At 35.6% G+C, this 19,157-nt stretch overlaps 1 protein-coding gene across 1 annotated transcript; it reads left to right on the top strand.

The window, feature by feature from the left end:
- Positions 1 to 1,668: 1,668 nt before the first annotated feature.
- LOC121414977 (putative ammonium transporter 3) lies at positions 1,669 to 16,860 on the top strand. Its single transcript, XM_041608021.1, has 6 exons — positions 1,669 to 2,471; positions 10,600 to 10,671; positions 11,159 to 11,218; positions 11,778 to 11,854; positions 15,242 to 15,454; positions 16,085 to 16,860. The coding sequence occupies exons 1-6, from the start codon at positions 1,750 to 1,752 to the stop codon at positions 16,633 to 16,635; spliced, it is 1,695 nt and encodes a 564-aa protein (XP_041463955.1). The 5' UTR covers positions 1,669 to 1,749; the 3' UTR covers positions 16,636 to 16,860.
- Positions 16,861 to 19,157: the final 2,297 nt, after the last annotated feature.

Here is a 19,157-nt window from a genome sequence, read left to right as displayed (position 1 = left end):
GAGTATAGCCCCTCTAAGGACCTTGCGTAATTATGTTATTTCTTAACATGTAAATGATTCAGAACTTTCAAATTAGTCGGTAATCTAATACCACTCCAAGGTATATGCTATTCGCCAACGTCATTCATAAATGCACGCACGTCAGTAACTGAAGTTCTTTATCCTATACAAAAGATACACGAGAAGAAAAAGAGAAAGTAGTTATTACTACATCGACCTTCCGTGTTGACACGATTTGCGTGTTTTACTCGTGAGCATGCCTAATCAACTAATTAAAAATCGTTGTAATATTACAACTTTCTTGCGTAAGAAAAAACTGTTATTTTTTTTTTCTTCATTTAACTTGGTCACTATTTCCAAAGACTAATTTAAGTTTGTATGGTGAAAATAATTGATATTGTTTAAATATCACGAACGTTGGCTTATATAGTCTTGGACGGAAGCCGTATGAATTAAAAGGCCGTTTCTTGATTAGTTTCCTGTTATTAGATTTCAGCTAGCTGTAATTGTATGAGCTAACTTCGCAATGAAATGATTCAGTTCAAAGTTCTGTTTTCAGTAGTTCCGGATTTAGTTGAAAAAAGTCTCCCAATGTCCCTTCAAAACTAAATGTAATAATAAAGTTGGTGATTTTACGGTATTTTTCAATTTCCGCAAACTTTCAATAGCTTTAACAAGATTAAAAGTATTGTAATTAAACTGTATACTTTTATTTCAATCGACATATAATCATGATAATTGAATAGTCATTTTATATTTCAAACTTTTTATCCTTGCATAACTGAGATAATCCTCAGGGGAGAGTCCCCATTTGCGTAATGAGTCAAAAACTAAGGGTTCTAGATATGGTGTATCGCGTAAAAAGCTGCGAGCAAGCGAAGAGAGTGAGCACAAAAAAAATCCTTTTTTTTTTTATTAATGTCGACATTTTTTTATCAAGAGGGGGGTTTGGGAGGCAAGAGCCACCCAAGCCCCCTTCCCCTCCCCATCTGTACGTCTCATCATTCCTTTAACTTTGCTAGTATTAAAAACACACACTATTAGGGGATGATTCCCTTCCCCAGTCACTGCCTGCCATGCCTGTGGTGACGCCCATGTTATGCCTTCATTTTTATTTCGCATCTCAGCCACTACACCCCCCCCGCCCTCTCTCTCTCTGGATCTCCATTTTTCCCTTTCTAATTTTTTCCCCTATCAAACCATTTCCCTTTGCATTTAATAAGAAATGGAAAGAGACAATTATTATAGAGAAGGCAAAGACGAAATTAAATCACGCTTCTTCTCTTGATTTCCAATCTTAACATGAAACCAATCCTTTGTAAAAACAACTATTATTCTCATATTGATCATGCTGAAGTAAAAATAAAAGGATATGATTACTTCACACGCAATATCGATCCCCTTTTATTGTTCGCAACACTTGCTAACAAATTAAATCAAAGAGCTTGAATGTATTTAGAGTATACTGGACAACAATGGCTGTACAACATACCAATAAAAAGACCATGCCATTTGAGCCGCTTAGAAATGCACAATGCGAGATCTATTGTACCCCTTGGTTTTAGGTATAGTATTTCATATAGCTCCGCTAAATTCCAGTTGAATCGACCAATCACGTCATTATTCCGCATCGCCTCATCACTTAACATTCTCCCCTGATCACCGGGGTGCAGTTGAGAATAATGATTTCACTCTAGTTTAATATCTTCGTACGATTTACTGTGATTGCTTCGACAGCAAGTAGTGACAATGATTTCAACAATGAGTTCGACAATGAGTACGACGATGAGTTCGACGATGATGTGGGAAGAAGGTAACACGACCACGGAGAGCCCAACAGCGTACAGGGCAGCGACGTGGGATGATGCGACATGGATTCTGACAAGTGCCTTCCTGATCTTTACTATGCAATCAGGATTTGGCCTTCTGGAATCAGGTAGCGTGACCCTCAAGAACGAAGTCAATATCATGGTAAAAAACGCTGTCGACGTCCTCTTTGGTGGAATCTCGTTCTGGATGTTCGGCTACGGGTTGAGCTTCGGTGTCAATAAGGGATCAAATTCCTTCATTGGTATCGGGGATTTCTTTGTTGATAGTACGAGGGTTGATGCTGAGATGGGTCATCTCTTCGCACATTTCTTCTTTCATGCCTCCTTTGCGACCACGGCAACCACGATCGTTAGTGGGGCGATGGCGGAGAGAACAAAACTCGAAGCCTACATCATCTTCTCTTTCGTCAATACCTTCGTATATGCACTACCAGCTCATTGGATATGGGCACCTAAGGGATGGCTCCATGAAATGGGCGTGGTCGATATCTCTGGTGCAGGACCAGTGCACCTGCTCGGAGGGGTAACTGGGCTGGTGGCAACACTCATGCTAGGTCCTCGAGATGGGAGATTCGGAGAAATACATGAGCGACCAATACAGAGTAGTCCCATCAATACTCTTCTTGGTTTATTTATGTTATGGTGAGTTTATGATTGTTTTATTGATTTGGGGTAAGAATAATATGCTAATAATAATAATATAGGGATGTTGATAATCTGTAATCATGACTTGGATAATAGCAGACAAATGTGATTTAAGTGGATTAAGGATGACTGATTTGCACAAGGAACAGCGTTTGAATGGAAGATGACTGATTCACAAAAGAAATATTGTGTACGTGTGTGTGTGTGTGTGTAAAGAGAGAGAAATACAGAGAAAAAAGTAAAGTTAGAAAGAAAGTAATAAAGATAGAAAGAATGAATCCCAGCCATGGCGCAATTTCCTTCAGCAAGAAATTGATCCACAATGTACTGCACTCAACCCAGGTGAGGTAAATGGGTACCTGGCAGGAATTTATTTCTTGAAACGCAGCGCGCGTAACAGCTGCACTGCTAAAGCCAGGGTAATTATGCTGCATAATTATACTGAAGAGCGCTTAGAGACTTCTGACAAAGTAAGTATTAAGCGCTATACAAGCAAGTATAATTATTATTATGAAAGAAAGAAAGAAAAAGAAAGAAAGAAAGAAAAAGACAAGAATTAAAAGCAGCGAAAAATAAGAAACAGAGTTTATAACAGTATTGAGGGAAAGAGAATCCAAAATTAGATAAATTACAATGATCATTTTATATAAGGGGAGAGTAATCCTGACAAAACACAATAACCAAAGTGAGATCAATTATAAAATTATTTTCTGCATTGATACGTCTTTATCTGAGAGCCATTCATCGACAATTTTATTCTATTATCACAATAAGTAGATGACACTCGCAATAAGCAGGATTAAGATCAGCGTGTAGTTTATGAGATGATCATTATAATGTGCATGTATGGCATGTGAATGAATAGATATTAATGAATAATTTTGATGCATGCATTTGATCAAATATGATAATAAGGCAAGTCTTACATACCTCAGCATCCTACATTATGGACTTCTGCAATGTGAGTTAAGGGGATTGTGCGCGAAAACATGAAATATAAATGAAAATGATTTATTTGGTTAGCTGCTCTGCGTGAAAAAGGACAAAGCAATCATTATCATGATTAGAATAGGTTATCTACTCACTTTATTGAATGCATATATAGTAGAGTCGCCCAATAAATATTACCAAAACTTCAGTTTATTGTAATCAATAGACTAGTTTCCACAAATTTATTATTTCTTTTGGCAAATAACCCCATACTTTTCATGAATAATACGTGAATAGAGTGTCCTCTTTTCAGGTCGAAACCTCAAAAGAACTCCCGCTTCGATTAGCAACAATCTATATATCCTGTTCTCTATTAAGAAGTCTATTAAGCTATCATTTTTTCAGATCGAAATATCAAAATTTTCAGCACGCACGCTTTGTGCTCGCATTTATTGTTCTTTTAGATACCCATCTAAATCACTGTTGCCAAAAATACTTAGAATATCAAGCTTTCAGGTCAGAATATAAAAAATGTCAGCCCGCTCTCGGCCCTCGCATAATCTTTGTAGTTAAGTATGCATCCTCCTCATGAGTTACTATACAAGCAGTCCTAAACAGGCACCTTTTTCCTGTTTTCAGGTCAGTATACTAAAAAAATTCAGCTCGCGCTTCGCTCTCGCTTTATAATTTTTGGTGAGATATGTGCTCACATAATATAAATGTGTGAATTTATATATGTACAACAACTTTGGCAACTCTTTTGTTTTTAATATTGTGAAAGAAATGGATGAAGAGAACAATGGAAGGCGTAGCTTAAATCTGCCCTTTGGAAAAATTGGCAATGCCGGAAAAAATATCTCCGCCGGGAATTGAACCCGGGTCCCCAGCTTTGAACGCCGGTGCTTTAACCACCAGACCACAGAGACGGGTTAGTGGCTAGGGCGACCCTGATCCGATTGACCGTCAGATAGACAGATCAGGGTCGCCCTAACCACTAATCCGTCTCTGTGTTTAAGGCACCGGCTTTCAAAGCTGGGGGCCCGGATTCGATACCCGGAGGAGACATTTTTTCGGCATTGCCAATTTTTCCAAAGGGCAGATAGCTCTGGGGAACCTTGATTTAAGCTACGCCTACCATTGTTCTCTTCATCCATTTCTTTATATATATATATATATATATATCACTTTAGATTATTTTATAATTTTTTAAATAATGTTTTTTAATAATTTTTTTTTCTTGTAAAGTTACAGGAACACTGATTATACACAACCCATGTTAGGTTAATCCGTGTTTTGCATTCGTGCAGGAGGAAATGAAATAATAAGTACATGTAGCTTTAGAGAGAATTGAAGAAATAAAGAAACTGATAAGTAACAAGTTGAACTAGGACACTGATGTAATGAAAATCTAAACAGCTACACGCCTGTATACCCTTCTCTCATTACAAATAGCTGGTTTGAATTATATTGATATGTGCAAATATTATGAAGCCTGCATATAAGATCAAACTTGATTATGCATGTCAAGTATCGCAGGAAGTTTGACTGACGAATGGGTTAGAGAAGATACAGAGGAAAATACTGATAATCCTAGCTCAAAGATCGTCTTCTAATAATCCAACCTTCACATTGACACACCATCTTCAGTTGTCACATGTGTCTTGTCAAGAACATCCTTGCCCTCTCTATTTTTTCCCCTTCTTAGAAATTATCTTGACTATGTTTAGCTTCTTTAAAGCTTCTTTAAAGGTATTGTTTAACTTTGTGAGCAGCCGATTTAAAAAATTCTCAAACCAAGATGAAACATGTGTACGAGTGCATGTATTAGAACTAATAAACCCTGAAAACAACCATTATTGAGAATAAAAAGGTTAAACTACAAGGCAAACCCTGATTTTGTAAATAGGCGTCTTATAGACACCTAAATAGTACACATAAGGGTATGGAATGAAATTAAGCTGATGTTTCCGGTCACTTTATAATTCAATTTTTGAAGCACTGAATAATCATTTTCGAACGTAATTTTTTCTGGGCTTCATTTTTGGAACATATCACAGACACAGGTGACAAGTGTAACCTTTTAGCTAAGATTTTTTAAAAGTCAAACCAATGTTAACCAATCACTTTAACTTCAGTCCAAATGATTTATCTTTCTTTTCCTAGAAATCTACTTCAATCATCGTGATATACAGACACATAATAATGCAGTATTGATAGTTTTGATAATAATAAACACAACATTTATTTTGGGTTATCTATCTAGTAAACTATGTTTTTGATGAAACATAAAATTGACGGTAGTAATATCAACAATAACAAGAAAATTTTAATAATAATCATGATAGTAACAATATTAATAATGATAATAAGAATAATAACAATAATGACAATAATAAATATATAATATTACTAATAATAAAACTATAGTTTATGAGGAAGTTCATCGCTAACAGACTTACAGTCGATCGTTAAAAAAAATCAAAATTTGTAACAGGTTCTTTCTCTTCGGAAGATTTTTATTTTTAACTATATATACATATATCAGCGTAGTGTTTTTTCAAAGAGCAAGTCCACCAAACAAAGAGTTGACTAAGAGAAGAAAGAAAAAGCATAACACTAAAAATGTCATCCAAATTGAATGTAAAATAAAAGAGCATAAGACATTCTGGGAATTTGGTAAGTTTGACAAAGTACTCTGTCAAAAAATATTGGGTAATATTTTTTTTTTTTACCACCACGAGGGTAATTATGTGTCAAACCAATTCGGGGCAGTATTTTTACCCAATACGGAATGTATTTTGTCCAGTAAGATTAAACAAATAATCAGCAATTAGGATGGGCAAAATTTTAATCACACTGGATAAATAAAGATGCCCAAAAGAAATGCCCAATGTTGGTTGGACCCTCATGAAGCACTTTAACCCAATATTTTTAAGAGTTTACACAGCAGCACAGTGATATACAAAATGAGAAAGGACGACATTTACCCAATATTTATTTATCTATTTATTTGTTTATTTTACATTGTATTATTTCGATTATATAATATTTCAATCTTTTCAGATTTGAAAATTAGGATAATTTTCATTGAATACAACAACGGCATTTTCATTTTTTCAGGACATTGTAATTTACAGAAAATTTACAATATTTAATTCAACTTCATGCTGTGCTTGGACTTATACTTAAAGAAAGTGGTACTTCTTGGTGAAAATATTTATAAATAATTAAATAGAGTAAAATTCACAAAGCAAAATGTTAAAAAAATTCATCAAGATTGTTCTTTAATCTTAGCAACAGTTTGTAGAAACAGTTATACGCGCATCGTAAACATTCATTAGAAGGGTTGATGTTTCACATCCCAACTTTCCTTGTTGTTATGTTAGTACATGAAATCATATTTGTTTAATATTATAAATACATGTGTGAATGATATGTATTCCTTACAATAAAGGTGCTGCAAAGAAGACCGATGATGCACTAAATCAGTTGTAAATCCATTTTTTTGTTCTTAGAGGTAGGGGAAGGCGGGGTAAGTTGTGACACTTTTTGCATTTTGCATGTTAGAATTGATATGACTAGTACTATTGTAGAAATAAGTACCTTGCCTTTAAATTTGATTCTTGGGAAATGTTTTTCACCTACATATAACTTTCTACCCCCACACTGAAAGTCATCGTGACCTTTGAAAAAACCGATGTCAAATGGCTCAACTTGCCCCATATATGGGGTAAGTTGTGCCACCGTCTGGGGGTAAGTTGAGCCACAAAAACTACGTACAAAATGTATGGGGGGAGAACCAGCATGTCAATTTTTTGTTTAAAGTCTTTTCACTTGCTAATTCTCTATAATACTAACATCCTTTAAAAGGAAAAGAGCAGTCATGTAAATTTGCTCCTTTCAGCCTGCATTTCAACCCATTTTTATGGGTTTTTTTTTTAAAGATACATTACCATAGGAATTACCATGGCTCAACTTGCCCCATGCTGTTTGGCTCAACTTACCCCAGTCCGAACTTAGTGCGATAATTTTGTATCCACACATTTATCATGCATCTATCATATAAAAGACTATGACAAGAATGAAGATCCATACCTGGACTAACAATGTTGTTATCATGTCTTTACTATATTTAAAGACGTGTGTGTGAATAAAGTACTTATCTATTTCAATCTTTTTTACTTTTTTGGCTGAAATTCATACTTTTCCCTCTAAAAAACTACTTTTTGTTTCAAAGTGGAAAACAATGTGGTGGGGTTAGGGGTTATGCTATGGGTCATCAATACATGACACCACCACAATGTCTGACTCATTCATTATTGGCCTGGGCTGGTGGCTCAACTTGCCCCTATGCTCAACTTACCCCGCCTTCCCCTATACATTTGGATAAACTTAATTTCGTATAAGAAAAGACACAAAAAATTGGGGATATGACATCATCAGTTTGTTCATTGAATATTAATGGAGTCATTCCTAGATCAGCTGTTTCACCGGAATAATGCAAATCTTTAAAATTGCATAACTTTGTTATTCTTTGGCCGATTCTGATCGAATTTTCAATAGTTTTTTTTGTCTATTTTTTTTTAAATCATATTATTTTCAGCCTGGGATATTCCTTTAAAAACCGGAAGATCTATATTACAAACACTATGAAAGGAAAAAAAGCCTTACCTCCCACCAGCAACGAACCCAAATAAATTTTCATATTGTTGGTTTATGTACGTTATATTGTGCTCCCTGCTATTTGCGTTTCAAAAAACTTAAGCACGGATTCATTACTTGTTAGCAAACAAAATTGGTTATGAAAGTGTTGCTAATTGCATACGATTACGAAGTGGTCACGTTACTCCGTTTTGCATCCTTTCCTATAAAATGGACTGAAAAGATCGTAAAATTCAACAAATTATATTCGGAGTGATTAGGTGAAGGTTTTGTTTCTCAAGGTTTCCATTTGTGAAAGATGAGAAGTTTTCTATTTCCAGTTTTTAGTTATTTTTTTAGCAAATGGGTAATAGCTCAACCCATGAAGTAAGATCTATTATACTCCCATTTGTGGTATTTGTTTTCACTACTTACTTTAGTTCTTCCTTTCTATCACTTGTAAAACATACCTCTCTGGATTTCAACCTGCTTTATACAACATACTATAGGCCGATTGAACACGAAACATTGACGTCAGTTACTGTGGATAGAAAGATATCTAAAGATTAAAACATGATCAACATAGTTAATTCAACGTTTGCATTATTACAGAATCCAACAATAAACATGTTATATATACATACATTTCCACCATGTATATCGAAAACTCGAGCAGAGGAGGACGAGAAAGAAGGTGATTGTAGGACATTTCACAAGAGAATAGCAAAATAAAAGACCACGACAACGTAGTTGCTACCGTTACTCTACATAATGCTGTTTATTCCTAAGGGAAGTCCATTGGGAATATTGAATAGGATTGATTCTCAATGCCACAGAATACAGCTTTTGTTGGTTTGCGTTTGAATATTTCTTGAACTGTGGAAATTGTATTTTTCTCAAGATCCTTTTCAACATCAAAACTTTAAAAAAATATATATTTCAATTTGACTCTGGAGACGATATGTATTCTTTTGTAAATGTTTGGATTTAAAATTTAAAATAGTTTATGTATATTCTGACCATTTTTTCATACCTGTTTATAATCATCACGCAAAGAAAAGGGATAATACAATAACCAGGAGAGAGCGGCTTGACATCTTTAGAAATTATACAAAACAATTTTTCATCTTCTACCCCCTATAAAGCGAAGAAAAGTGAAGAAAATGAAATAGATAAAGGGGCAATATCAAAAGATGCTTGTCCCGGGGCGCTAAATTAATTTTACTCCCCCAAATCTAAGATAACCTCCAAACCCGCAACGTTCAGGGATGGGGGGGGGGGTATTTCAATATAGGGGCTGCAAGATGGTCTAATGGTAACCATGGTAACGTCATACTTTTCTAATCGAATTATACAGATAAACGACCTAAACCTCTCTTGTTTATCTTCTCTATTCTCTTTTACACCCTTTTCTTCGTTTTAATCCCCCTTTACTTGAAAAATCATGGACGTCGTCCTTTGTCTCCCCCTCTCCCCTGTAGGACTGCCCCTGAACATGGTTAAAAACAGAATTATATACGGACTTTGGCTTTTAGAAAGCTTGTCAGTTCAGGTTGCATTTTCCCTGTATTCCGCTACATATCCCTTGATCAAGTCAGATTGCAAGCTCTCATAATACATGTAATACCAGGGAACCCCCAACTCCTTGATAATTCTATCAACCATTTTCAGCCAGACGTTTCCTAACAGGACACTATATTTCTGCTGTATTCATATACCCCCCCCCCGGCCTAAATATACAAATATAGAAGGAAACATTGCTGGTAAAAGTCAGACATGTCAGATGGCTAACAATGACAACGAAAAAATGTGGCAATATATTTGCTAATATTCATTCAACTTTTTTCTCTTCAAATATTGAGGTTGAATCGTCCTTCAAAACTGAGTTTTTCCACTATAGTCCGAAGTAACTGCTACTTATTCCTATTAGTGTCACCCCCATTTACCTGATTTTAATAAAATTGGGGTTTATTAACGACCCATTTTTCTGAGTCTTTTAAATATCTAATGGTTAATGAAAATGAAATCTGACATTATCTCTTTTTATGTATATTAGGCCTATAATTAAGGCACGAGTGTCACCTTGCGTATAATGTCACAGTGACTTTTATCGAAGAACTTGACTTCAGTCTGATCAACATGATAAATGATACTCGTTATTTCAAATGAATGATCGGTTTTAGTTGGTTACTTGGTATGTATGTGATAATAAGCATTTTTTTCATACATCTCAATTATTTAACTGTCTTTTATTTTGGGGGATGCAGACATATTTTGTACATAATCATTAATCAATTAGAACCGCTGTCACATATACCCAAAATACCTAAACCTTTTAAAATCACCATGACCAAACCAAAATAAAATGCGAAACGAACAAAACAACATTAAGATTCACTCTATCTCGTTCATTTTTCCTTTCTTTCTCTTTTTTTTGAGGCCCCTCTTCTTTTCTTCCATTTCTATCCTCTCTCAATCTCTTCCCGCTCTCTTTCCCTCGCTTTATATTTTGTTATTATCTATTTCAATATGTAGTTTCTTTCGTTTGTTGCAGGTGGGGCTGGCTCGGTTTTAATTGCGGTAGTACTTATGGAGTCGCTGGCCAAAAATGGATACTGACAATAAGGTATAGGTACAAACCCTGTAATCATTATAATACTTCTCAATAACATTGACTTTGTCAGCCTACTCTCCCCCTTTCTTTCTTCTTCTTTGTTTTTTTTCTTTATCTCTTATGCGCTCTCATCGACGACTTAAAAAAGACGTTCATAATAGATTCATTACTCGTGTTTTGTTCAAATGTTGAGTGTCGTGAGTTGCACGTAAGACCATCCTGTGACAACAGAAATCGTAAGAGGCCGTATAAGTCTGACGAAAGAACAACGTTTTTATCAAGACAATCTTAGGCTTAGGCTATTCCCCATATTTGCACGAACATTACCTCGTTTATAGGAACCTTTTATTTGTGCTGTATCTTTATGGACCTGAAAAAAGGAAAGAAGAGAATGGGATGACCAAACAATGAAAGCCTTTAAAGATATCAGAACATGCAGAAATTACATACCGTTAATCAAAATTATGACATTATTAATCTCCTTTTGTTATATTTTCAGGTCAGCTGTTTCGACTATCCTGTCATCTATTGCTGGTGGTATAACAGGAATTACACTCAGGTAACCAAGGCAACCATTATCATCGAATCCACATCCGTTTATCCCGTTTATGAGGATTCGATTCAGATTTGAAAAGCTGCATTTTTGTATTAAATCAAATAATATTTGTACATATTCCACTTGTAAGATAACCTTTTTTATTACTGATCTGCTGAGCTTTGTATAAAATTATGTCTTTCTCTGGAAGTAATGTTCAACTGAAAAGGAGTATTTCCGCAAATAACAGTTTTCTTTGATCATTTATGTTGATAAGCTGACATTATTTTCATGAATTTGAATTACTACACGAGTATGCATTGCAACATATTCATTCTTTCCTGTCAACAGAAAGTTTATAACATCAATGATGTCATTTTTTTAATGGATGAATAGTAATAATATTATTGAAATATTTTGTTTTTTTTAATTCCAGCAAATATGAAACACGGACGACGCTGATTCAACAAGTTTATGAATATATAAACAAAAAAATGAAACCGCTTATCCAGTACCTACATCCTGATTATGGTTGCAATTTAATTTTATTCAAAGCAACTTTTCATGTTTGTTTTCTCTCCAGTTACCTTTTTCTCTCACGCCGATTTCACATCCCTTGGCTCATAAATTCTGTGTTAGCATCATTGGTGTCTATTACAGGTATGGTACTCGATATCATTTATTCTCTGTCATTGATACAGTTATATACACAAATAGAGAATAGGCATGAGTGCGATGGTGCGAGATTTTGCATGAGGTGAAAGAAAGATGCTCTATTCAACGAGGCGATAGCCTAATTGAATAGAGCGTTTCTTTCTTTCACCGAATGCGAAATCTCTCTCCATTGCACGAATAAGAATATTCGCTATTTGTGTTGTACAACGCCTCGGAATCTAGCGAAAATATTAAAAAACAAGAATTTTCCCTGCAGTAATCTATGAAAAGGGAGCAAAAATATTGAAAGCGAAAAGCAAAATCCCACAAGCCTGGCCCACAAGCGCACATGATATAATCTTGGACAGCATTGAGCATTTATAGCTAGCGGGCTGTAAGCCCATTGTCACCGTTCGTTTTTTTTTCTCTCTCTCTTCCCCTTTTGTTTTTCCTTCCTATTTTCTATTTTGTCTCTCCCCCTTCTCTCAATAATGGATTTAGAGACACATCATTCCTTTCACTTACCGTTACGTCTCTAAAGAAATTTCATGTAGTACTGTATTTATTCCGTTACTCTGTAAACATGTGATATTTGTAAATACTTTGTAAATATAATTGAAATGATTTTGAATATGTTATGTTCTATATGATTGTGTCCCCAATACCCGAATTAGGGTGACATGGGTAAATAAATCATTGTCATTGTCACCTTATTCAATCAATGAAATCGCTTTGTGACGTCACCTCCTAAAGCCGTGCAATGGTACATTTTGGATGGTACGTCTTGTGTGCAACGGTACGAATGAGTGACATTCGGTTTCATTGCGTGTCTGCAGCATCACCAGTCACATCACAGAACCAAACTCCTAACCGATCGGGTTTGCGATATTATTTATTAAATATCTTCAGTTCAAATCGCACAAATAATGGTACATTGAAAATGTTACAATATAAGCCAAACAAAACACTGTTCGTATACTGAAGATATTGTACAGAAATTTGACATATTCATATTACAGGCACTATTCATAAAATATAAAAATCAGCCAATCATAACCAATAAAAATTAACAGAAGGTATGTTTCAGCACTTAGGTTTAAAAAAAATCATGGCACTGCTCAATGATAAATGAAACTGAATGAAAGTGTAATAAAAAGAAGGGATCACTTTCCACTCAAACGAATACAAACACACCCACCCCCCCCCCTCCCCAAAGACACACACATACACACAAGGCAAAGAAAAACACACACCACACCGACATGTACACACAAAACAAAAACACACCCAAAAAAAAAAAAAGGAGAAAGAAAGAAATCAAAAGACAATTAAGAAAGAGAGAAAGAAAAGGGGATAGGAGGGCAGTAACTGTTATAGCAATTGCACCGATTAGAGGTTTTAATTTGGTATAGATCATCAATCGGATTGAAATCGGTTTCCTTATGGTGTGACTCTGGTCCATTCATTTCTTTATAAAAAAAAGAATAAATGAAAATCTAGAATAAGCTCCTGAAGTTTCATTCTCTAGTTGCATTTATCCTCGGGCTCTTTGTCCAAAGGTTCGCTCAGAAATGATTCAGTTACCATGCTTTCTTTGGGACATATAGCAAATTCAAATTCAAATTTTAATCCACTTTAAAGTTGAATTTGAAATTTATGTTCCTTTAATCCATCGAATTACCAAATGTATGCATTGTTCTGCATGTGATTTTATCTTACATGAACATGATTACACTGTCACGACTGTCGTTATATAAAGAGCCATTCGGATAAACCTATTTCCATTTTAATCAGGATATGACTCATTTTTGAAAGCTAGTTAACTAAGTTCCCCGACGCCATCTTTAACAACATAATTTTTTTGTCATTCCGAAATTTTAATGCCATTTGGCAGTAAGCAATCAGTGAATGGGTGGAGTTATGAAAGGAATACGGAATTGTGTGAGAGGAGGAAATGAGAACGGCTATATCATTTATTACGTGGTGGTATTTGAGACGTCTTTTTTGTAGTGCACATCGCGTTCCAGAAAATTGATAATCTGTATTCATATCGTACTACTTCTTCGATTCATTTATAGTCGCGACAAAGAGGGTTGCTGTATATAACGTCACGTGGTGTATAATTATATATACAACTTGGAAAAAATGTAAACATTGTAAGCAGCCGCCATAGTATAAATAAGTTCGTTCCGAGAAATGAATAATATCTGCGAGTTACGAAACCCCATTACCAAATGGATATGACAGCGATCTGATCCAATTAATTCCGTTAATCTGACAAAAGATGTTGAGAAAAATCTTGTTTTTCGTGTAGAGGAATTTCATTGTGTGGAAATATAACAGCAGTTTAACGTCGTGTTCCTATTTAGAAACAAAATGAACAATTACGATATGACCTACACAGAACCAACTCTCTATAGTTTATATTTTTGGAGCCATATATAAATATCCTCTGTAAGATATACTTACACAATATAGATGGTTTTGGATGGATGGATCATTCGAAAATCCTCTATACTATAGATTCATAAAGAGTTCGTTCAATTTCATTGCCAAATTATTCCTGGTCATGCTAAATAACGGGTGGTAAACATGTACCTGCTTTTTGACAGTAAAAAGAAAATATTTCCGAGAAGACAGTGTATCAGCACGTGACTTCAAGTTATAAAAGAATTACTAGTATATGTTTTCTTTCACGATTTAGTATTCTCCATTATCTATATCAACACAGCAAAAACTGTGGTGTTAATTGGTGTACATAGAGGACCACACCAGTCATTTTACACCGGTGTTAGATTGATGGTGTTATTTTTACACCTACAGGTGTTATTACAACACCTTTTGTTGTTACATTTACACTCTTTGGTGCAAAGGGTGCATTTTTAACACCTCAGGGTGTGGTTCTCTACTGACACCAATTGGTGTCAGTTTTAACACCGCAGTTTTTACAGTGAAGGAATGGTAAAAAAATTCAATATAGGTATTGTATGCAAGTAGTAGTGAAAAGAAGCATAAAATATAATTCGGAGTTACCTAAAAATCGACATATTTTATGAAACTGAAACCAAACTTGTTTCTGAGTTACCCTTTCGATGCAATGAATATTTCATGAATTATGTATAAGTGTACTTATCCTACCAATTATTTTTTTGCTATCAGAATAGGCCTATGTAGCTGCTAACCTGTTATTACATGTTATATTAAATAACCTAATTTTAACTATCCTCGTACTCGAATAATTGTACACCTACGTGTCACTGATGTTATAAAATTTCTTTAAAATACAAAACAGACACATAGTGGAAGTACTAGGTTTTATGTTTTGTATTTACAAACATGATTTTCATTTCGCTAGATTGGTCATACGTATAACGCTTTGTTTATCTCCGACAGCTTACTGCGCTCTAGCCCACCCCTGGGAAGCGATCATCATAGGTTCGGTGGGTGGTATCATAGGGTGTGTCTCTGAACCGCTTGTATCATGGTTGAAGATTGATGATCCGGCTAGTGTCATCTCTGTTCATTTCTTCCCAGCTATCTGGGGTTTGCTGGCAGTAGGAATCTTTGGTCAGATCGATACCCTTGGAGAGTTCAATCGTCACAATGGTGAGTTATACAGCAGTTTCCCGTTAGCATCGAGGTGCGGAAGAATAGCGATGGAGGGTATCGACTATACAGGAACATTTGAACAAAATATATTTTCATGATAAGTTTTTGTTACCTTATCTGACCTGGATGGAGTTGGAGAGGTTTGGGTAGGAAGAGCTGCGGGTATTGATGTAACCTTTTCAATGCCCAGGCGGCCCCAAAACTCTCATTCAGGTCTTATTTTCTCTAACATGCAAGATTGTATTTGTACTTCTCTTTGATTTGTGTGTAACTCTGCATTCTCTATGTTTTGAAATACCAAATTAAATGATCAAATAATTAATGATGATAACAATATAACAAAACAGCGGTATGCATTCTCTCCACAGCATAGAGTAAAGCGCTTCAGGAGCGCTCATTGTGATGCAGCATTGTAATGCTTTCTATCTACTTTAGATGTGAATGTCGTATATGCACCCCATGGAGGCCGAAAGTCATTCTTATTCAAAATATTTCATTAATGCGACCATTCTTTTCGGAGAAATGCATGACGGATTTTTTTATCATGAATAAAATGAAGGTTGTGGTTGCGTAAAGGGGATGTGTAAAATTGCAAATAAGTACAGTGCTTTTTTTATTTGTTTTCAGGTTTGATTCACGGTGGAGGTTTTTGGTTGCTAGGTGTCCAGCTCCTATCTGTGGTTTGTCTGATAATATGGACGGTCGTCACGTCCTTCATATTCCTCTTGGTCCTCAAGGTCACTATCGGACTTCGTGTCTCCCTCCACGAAGAACTAATCGGCGCTGACGTCGTCGAACACGGCTTGCACGGCAACTACGACAAGCGTTCGGGTCAGCTCACGGACCAAGATGGCGCTGTAATACTCCACATTGATCAATCAACACCACATGACTATGAGATGTCCCTATTGGCCCTCCGTAGACGGGTGAAATTGTTTGGAGGTACAGTATTCCAGAGGCAGTGGACAGGAACCGCTCATACTCTGGACGTAACATCTAAGAAGCCATTGGAACGAGGAGGGAGCGTGAGGAACAAGAAATACGACTATTCGTTTCAAGAACCTAAGAGTGAAAGTATTCGATCAGACGGACATCCAGTTCATGTTCACTTTCTCAATGCAGCTTTGGAGGACAGGTCGCAGTCTATGATGACAAGCGGTATCGAAAGTGAAAGATAACTTCATGATCTGATAAAGCGAGTATCTTGTCGTGATTTGAATGAATATAAAGGTTCAGATTCTGATTGGAGAATAACTATACATTTTGCGGAGATTAGACTAGTTCATTACATAATAGGACATATTTATACCAACACCATCAGGAATCGGTTGAGCATTCATCTAAAAGTATATAGATTTGAAATGAAATATATGTGAATTTTAGCATTGATTTTTTTTTGTTAAGCTTGCTTGAATTGGTGCACAATCGAGTTGTGACTATCGTGGCCAAAAATAATAATAATAAATTCTTTGAAACTTTTAGTGTAGGTATTGAAAATTAAGGTGAAAAAAAAATAGTGAGTTGCATAATGAAAAAGATATGCCAATCTCCTGACATTTGGATATCGCACTTGATTTCAAAGTCATGTGTTTCTTCATTGTATACTCTGTTTTGTTCTTTGTTGTTCTTTTTGGCGGCCCATAGATTATATAAATATAAATATATATTTTTAGATTTGTCTCCATCGCATATATACTTATTTACTTTTAAAAAAAATAAGGATTCATAAACATCATGGGGAAAAGTTTAGATAAACATATTCTCACATGTAAAACAATGTCAAATGAAATATATTTGTGAATTGTAGCATTAAAAATTATATTCCGTGTGCTTGAACTATTGTGCACAATCTAGTTGTGAACATCATCGAGATTGCCAACAAAAATAACTTCCTTGAAAGTTTAATAGTGTAGGTATTGAAAATTAGGGTGAAAATTAACGAGTCTAATAATAGTGGAGGAGCCGTGGTGAAGTGGATCTGACTCTCGCCTTGTAAACAGAGGGTCGTGTTTTCGAATCCCACCGCGGTCTGGCGTCCTTTGGCAAGGCGTTAATCCACACTTTGCCACTCTCGACCCAGGTGCTAATTGGGTACCCGGTAGGATGTGAAAGTCTTTGTATGTCCAGTATACTGTGTGCGCCTCACAGGCGACTGACTGGAATACTCCCCAGGGAGTGGTGGGTGTGCACACATTGTGTGCGGGAATGACTGATTGAATCCGATGACCGGGGTAATAATATATCTGTAAAGCGCTTACACACGTCGTTCCGATGTATTAAGCGCTATATAAAAGCGGATTATTATTATTATTACTATGACGACATGCAAATCTCTTTACATGTGTATATCATATTTGATCTTTAAGTCATGGGGTTCTTTTTTATATATATTCTGTTTTGTTCATTTTTTGCGGCCCATAAAGTATATTATATAAAATATAAATGCATGATTCATAAGCATCAAAAGAAAAATTGAAAACTTAGATAAACATTATTTTCGCATGTATAAAGAGTCTTGTCTGCATGGTATGTAGGATTGTTTATATGATGAACATTTTCACGGGAAATCTGGTGTTGTTTTTTTTTCAGAAAGATATACGGAGCCTTTAAAGTGCCATTGACTTGACGACTTGGCGAGAAACGTTATCTCGCGAAGTCGTTTTTATAAAAAGTTATATACATACGTTATCTCGCCAAGTCAACTTATAAAAAGTTATATGTCGACATGGTGAGATACGTTATCTTACCAAGTTGACTTATAAAAAGTTATATGTCAACATGGCGAGATATTTTATCTTGCTAAGTCGACTTATAAAAAGTCATATACGGAGCCTTTACACTGCCATCGACTTGACGACTTGGCGAGATAATGTATCTTGAGATACATTATCTCGCCAAGTTGACATATAGAAATTTACATGTCGGCTTGGCGAGATACACTATCTCACCAAGTCGACTTATAGAAATTTATATGTCGACATGGTGAGATACGTTATCTCGCCAAGTCGACTTATAGAAAGTTATATGTCGACATGGCGAGATACGTTATCTTGCCAAGTTGACTTACAAAACATTATGTCAACATGGCGAGATAACGTTTCTCGCCATGTCGACATAATAAGGTTATTATGTCGACATGGCAAGATAAAGTATCTCGCCAAGTCGTCAAGTCGATGGCACTTTCAAGGCTCCGTAGTTATATGTTGAATTGGCGAATATATGTGGACTCTCGCCGAGCCTTGTGCACTTCATATCTTGCCATGTCGACATATAATGTTTTATAAGTCGACTTGGCAAGATAAGATATTTCGCTATGTTGACATATAACGTTTTATAAGTCAACTCGGCAAGATGCCGTATCTCGCCATATCGACATATAACTTTTTATACGTCAAATTGGCGAGATAACGTATCTCGCCATGTCGACATACATGTATAGCTTTTTATAAGTCGACTTTGCGAGATAACGTATCTGCCATGTCGAAGATTATTTTGTCGACATGGCAAGATAAAGTATTTCGCCAAGTCGATTGCACTTTAAAGGCTCCGTGTAAAGCAGAAAGTAAAATGAAATGGTTTTCCTGTCTCCGCTCTGCGAGTGCTATATGAATGAGTTTTATTTCGTTTTGTTATCGATCATTGTTCGTTGGTCTAAACTGCCAATGAGGTAAATCGACATTTTTAAGAAAATTGATGAAAT

This window comes from Lytechinus variegatus, chromosome 5 (assembly GCF_018143015.1).
Source record: "Lytechinus variegatus isolate NC3 chromosome 5, Lvar_3.0, whole genome shotgun sequence".
NCBI lineage: Eukaryota > Metazoa > Echinodermata > Echinoidea > Temnopleuroida > Toxopneustidae > Lytechinus > Lytechinus variegatus.
The sequence above is the reverse complement of the archived record's forward strand: the minus strand, read 5'-3'. Positions and strand labels throughout refer to the sequence as shown.

Bases quoted from the DNA above. Each gene is read 5' to 3' on its own strand.
- LOC121414977 (XM_041608021.1), top strand. From the start codon at position 1,750: ATGATTTCAACAATGAGTTCGACAATGAGTACGACGATGAGTTCGACG. The intron at 11,219-11,777 runs GTAACCAAGGCA...TTTTCTCTCCAG, and splicing joins ATAACAGGAATTACACTCAG to TTACCTTTTTCTCTCACGCC. The intron at 15,455-16,084 runs GTGAGTTATACA...ATTTGTTTTCAG, and splicing joins AGAGTTCAATCGTCACAATG to GTTTGATTCACGGTGGAGGT.